The sequence below is a fragment of the Oryzias latipes genome, chromosome 9, assembly GCF_002234675.1.
Source record: "Oryzias latipes chromosome 9, ASM223467v1".
In the NCBI taxonomy this organism is placed as follows: Eukaryota; Metazoa; Chordata; class Actinopteri; order Beloniformes; family Adrianichthyidae; genus Oryzias; species Oryzias latipes.
In genome coordinates this window covers 13,377,617-13,381,449 of record NC_019867.2, presented here as the reverse complement: position 1 = coordinate 13,381,449, position 3,833 = coordinate 13,377,617, and the positions used below count along the sequence as shown (strand labels likewise).

Below are 3,833 nucleotides of genomic sequence, written 5' to 3'. Positions count from 1 at the left end.
ATTCTTTTGTTGTATTCGTTTTAATGAAACATTTCGATACACAAGGCTGCATACATGAGTAATATCCAAGTGTTACACAAAACAGAAACATGTTTAAAACGATTTCAAAGATACTTTAAAATATCAGGATTTTGTTTCACCACTAACTTTTTGTGATTATTGGACTATTATCTTTTTTGTTCGTCCTTTTGAGAATCAAAAATTACGCGTGGTTCCGAGGCCCTATAGTCAGACAAATTTCACAAACAGGTAGATAGCAGAGTGGTTCCTGATCCCTCAGAGGTGCTGGCCTTTTCGGATGACTTGAACTCATTCTGGATTTCCACGAAAGTTTTGTTCTTGGTCTCAGGAACGACGAGTAAAATATAAATAGCTACACTGGAGCAGACAACAAAAAAGACAAGGAAACAGTAGTGCTGCAGTCCAATCTGTGAAAAATAAATAGAAAGTAGCTTTTGAGAATTTGAATAGACTTTTAGGTTTTACTTTTGAGTTAAGCATATTTATACAGCAGCACATACTGCATGTAAACAGAAAAAACACATCACCTTTATGATTTTTAATAGATATCAGGAGATGAAGTGAAAATTAATAAGAATATAGTGTTGGTGAAAAAAACAAACAAAAATATATTCTGTGAGAGAAACTTATTTTTATTTAACTGTAGTATTAGAACAATTTTTTCTAAAGACTGAACACCCACCACAATAAATGGAAAGAGCAGGCCAACGAGGAAGAAGCTGAGCCAGTTCACTGTTCCTGCGATCATGAACGCTGCAGGCCGAGCAGTCTGTGTGAACAGCTCGTTGTTCAGGATGTTAGTCACACCACCTTCATAAAAGAAGAACCAATAGAGAGAAACCCTCAAGTAACTCATCAAAATGACAGTAAAGAAAGCTTTCAATGTACTCACCAGGCCCCAAGCCAAAACTCAGGACAAAAGCGAAAACACAGGCCACACTCAGGTATGGGAAGACCGGACTGACATTCTGAGACGAAGAGAGAGTCAATCACGGACTAGAAATATGAATCAGGGATTCTGCATGTCTGTACGATTACCTGAAAAGCCAGTGTCAGCGTGAAAAAAATACAGCAGATGCTCATGAGGATGTATCCTCCGGTGATGAGCACTTTTCTTCCAAGACATTCAATGAGCAAACCCTGTAAGGCACACAGCAAGTCACCAGACCACAAACATTTATGGAGCTTTACTAGAATCTCACGGGGTGTAACAAAAGAAGCACTACATTATATTTAAACTGGATAATCTATTTCCACGTAACTGAATGTTTTTTGTTTGTTTGTTATGGACCGTTTCATTTTGCATCATTTTTGAAAGACTTTGAAATTTGACAACAAATATCATTTTATTTAATCTTAGTCAACTACAGCTTTTTAGTTGCTTTATTATTTATTAACATTAAAAAACAGAGTTGAAATACTTAAAACTAGAATGCGTATTATGGTAAATTCAGTCCTTACACATGTCAAAGCAGTGAAGCATTCACAGGCACCAGTGCCCACAGTGGCATACGGCGTTTTATCAAGTGGAATGCCAGACTGCAGGAAGACATAATCTGCATAGAAGTACATCTACAGTAAATAAAAACAATGAAACTCATTAAGAAATACAAAACAATTCTTATTTTCTTATCAATTTGATCACTGGGCGTAGGTCAGACGTACAGCATTGACGCCATTCAGCTGCTGGGCCATGTTGATGACAATAATTGTGAGAAGCTGCCAGCGCAAACTGCGATCAGCAAACAGCTCCCAGGGCTTTTTAGCTTGGAAACCTTCTAAGTTGCTCTTCTCTTTTTGGATATCTTCCAGCGAACTGTCGCAGTCATCTAAACCATGCAGCTGCCTCAAGGCTGCACACAAAGAAGAGAAGTGTCATCTTTTACCTGGTGTGATCAAGCTACTGACATTATTATATAGAAACACACAAAGTTTCTGTGTGAAACCACCGTTACCACAATTTTGCTTAATGTGCAAACTTGCTGAGAACCACATTTGTCTCTGAGGGTGAAACAATGAAGCAGCATTTGTGATGCAATTTACCATTTTTGCACCCCTCTTCATCTCCTTTATCAATGAGCAGGTAGCGTGGGCTCTCAGGGAACCAGGGCAGAATCAGGAGTTGCAGGATAGCTGGGATACAAGTGGTTGACAGCAGGTAGGGCCAGAACTGCTCCTCACCCAGGACTTCACTATGGAAATATTCATGCTTATCACACCATTTTGAACACTTTTGTAATCACATTCCTTAATACATCCATGGTTGAAAGCTTGACAGCACAAGTCTAAATTATTTTTAAAGACAGTTTATGTAACTTTGGAATTCGGGAATTACTTTAAGCCCATCACTTGTCCAGATAAAATCCCAACAGTGAGGAAAATGGAAGTTCCTGATCCCAGGGCACCACGAAACGCTGTAGGAGATATTTCCCCCAAGAACATGGGCTCAACACATAAACCAATGCCTGCAGGAACAAACAAATAAAGAAACAAAGTAATTGACATTGCTTTAAAACAAAGGCAGACACATATCCGGTCCATATCCAGTGTACGATTGTGAACTGTAATTTAAAAACAGGAGCATTTGTTTTGAATATTTACCTGCATTTATTCCTATCAGAAAACGTCCGATGATGAGAAATTCAAATAAACCGACAGAGGAGCTCAAACCCATCAGCAGAGCAGCCGTCAATGAAAACAAGTTATTGCTCAGTAGGGTTCCTTTCCTGCAGCAAAACCACACTTCCTACTAAATGTATGGCTCACATGGTAACAGAAGCTTTTCACAGATGCTTGTTTTTGATTTTTTCTTACCTCCCCAACTTAACAGACAAAGTCCCACCAATTGTAACTCCCAGAAGTCCTCCTAGGGTAAATATGGACACAATGGTGGACCAGAGAAGAGTGAGAGCGTTTTCTGATATATTCGCTTGGTAACGATCACTCCAAGTGCGGTTAATGAAGGCTTGAACATGCTGGAGAAATTGTAATGAAAATGAAATAATAAAAACTGGATGAGTTTTTATATGTCACTCTGATGAGGAACACAAATAAAAGTGATTTGCTAAATTCATATATGTAGATGTTTTACAGTTTTCAAAATTAAAATAAAAAAAATAATGTTATCTAAAAAATACATTTCTTAATAACTGATTATACTTCATTTAATCTGATTGAGAACAAATAAAAAGTAAAAGTAATACTTGTTAACTTTTGTGTTTTTTTATTGTTCTCTGGTTACACGGTCCCCTGGAATTGTCTGAACTGACATTCAGTAAAGCGATTAAAAAGAGAGAAGCTGCATTTAGAAGATGTCATAAGAAAATGAACATGCACCCATATCTGCTGGCAATCAGTCACACTGAAGTAAGGTGGACATCTTCATCTGTTGCTAACTTTCCCATCCCTGTTTGCAATTCCCCCAATATAACAAAACTCCATACTTTCCAAGTTTCAGATGAAGAGTAGCACCGTTTTTACCATTGTGGGAGCATTGATGACAGATATATTATATCCACACTGAAAGGTTCCTCCTATGCAGGTGGCAAAAGCAGCCAGAAGAAGTGATTTGTTAGGAAACTAGAAAAAAACACACGCATGATTAGGATTAACGAGTGTCATTAAACTGCATTACACAGAGTAGGGAGTCTAACCAACATACCTTTAATCGCTTTGACTCTTTCATTCCTTTTGTAAGCAGGGGCTTGCATTCGTCCACACTCTCCTCAGGCATTTTGTCTCTGGCTGCACTTTTTCCTCACAGCTCATGCGCTCTGCTTCCCTCATCCCTTTGCACACTCTGGACAGTAACT

General features: G+C 38.3%; 1 protein-coding gene across 1 annotated transcript; it reads right to left on the bottom strand.

Moving 5' to 3' along the window:
• Positions 1-3,833, bottom strand: LOC111947896 (solute carrier family 2, facilitated glucose transporter member 11-like). The gene is made up of 12 exons (XM_023958496.1): positions 3,683-3,833; positions 3,502-3,600; positions 2,836-2,996; positions 2,623-2,747; positions 2,357-2,486; positions 2,065-2,213; positions 1,687-1,874; positions 1,483-1,593; positions 1,060-1,161; positions 914-989; positions 704-831; positions 1-428 (listed from the first exon to the last, which is right to left on the bottom strand). The coding sequence occupies exons 1-12, from the start codon at positions 3,752-3,754 to the stop codon at positions 240-242; spliced, it is 1,530 nt and encodes a 509-aa protein (XP_023814264.1). The 5' UTR covers positions 3,755-3,833; the 3' UTR covers positions 1-239.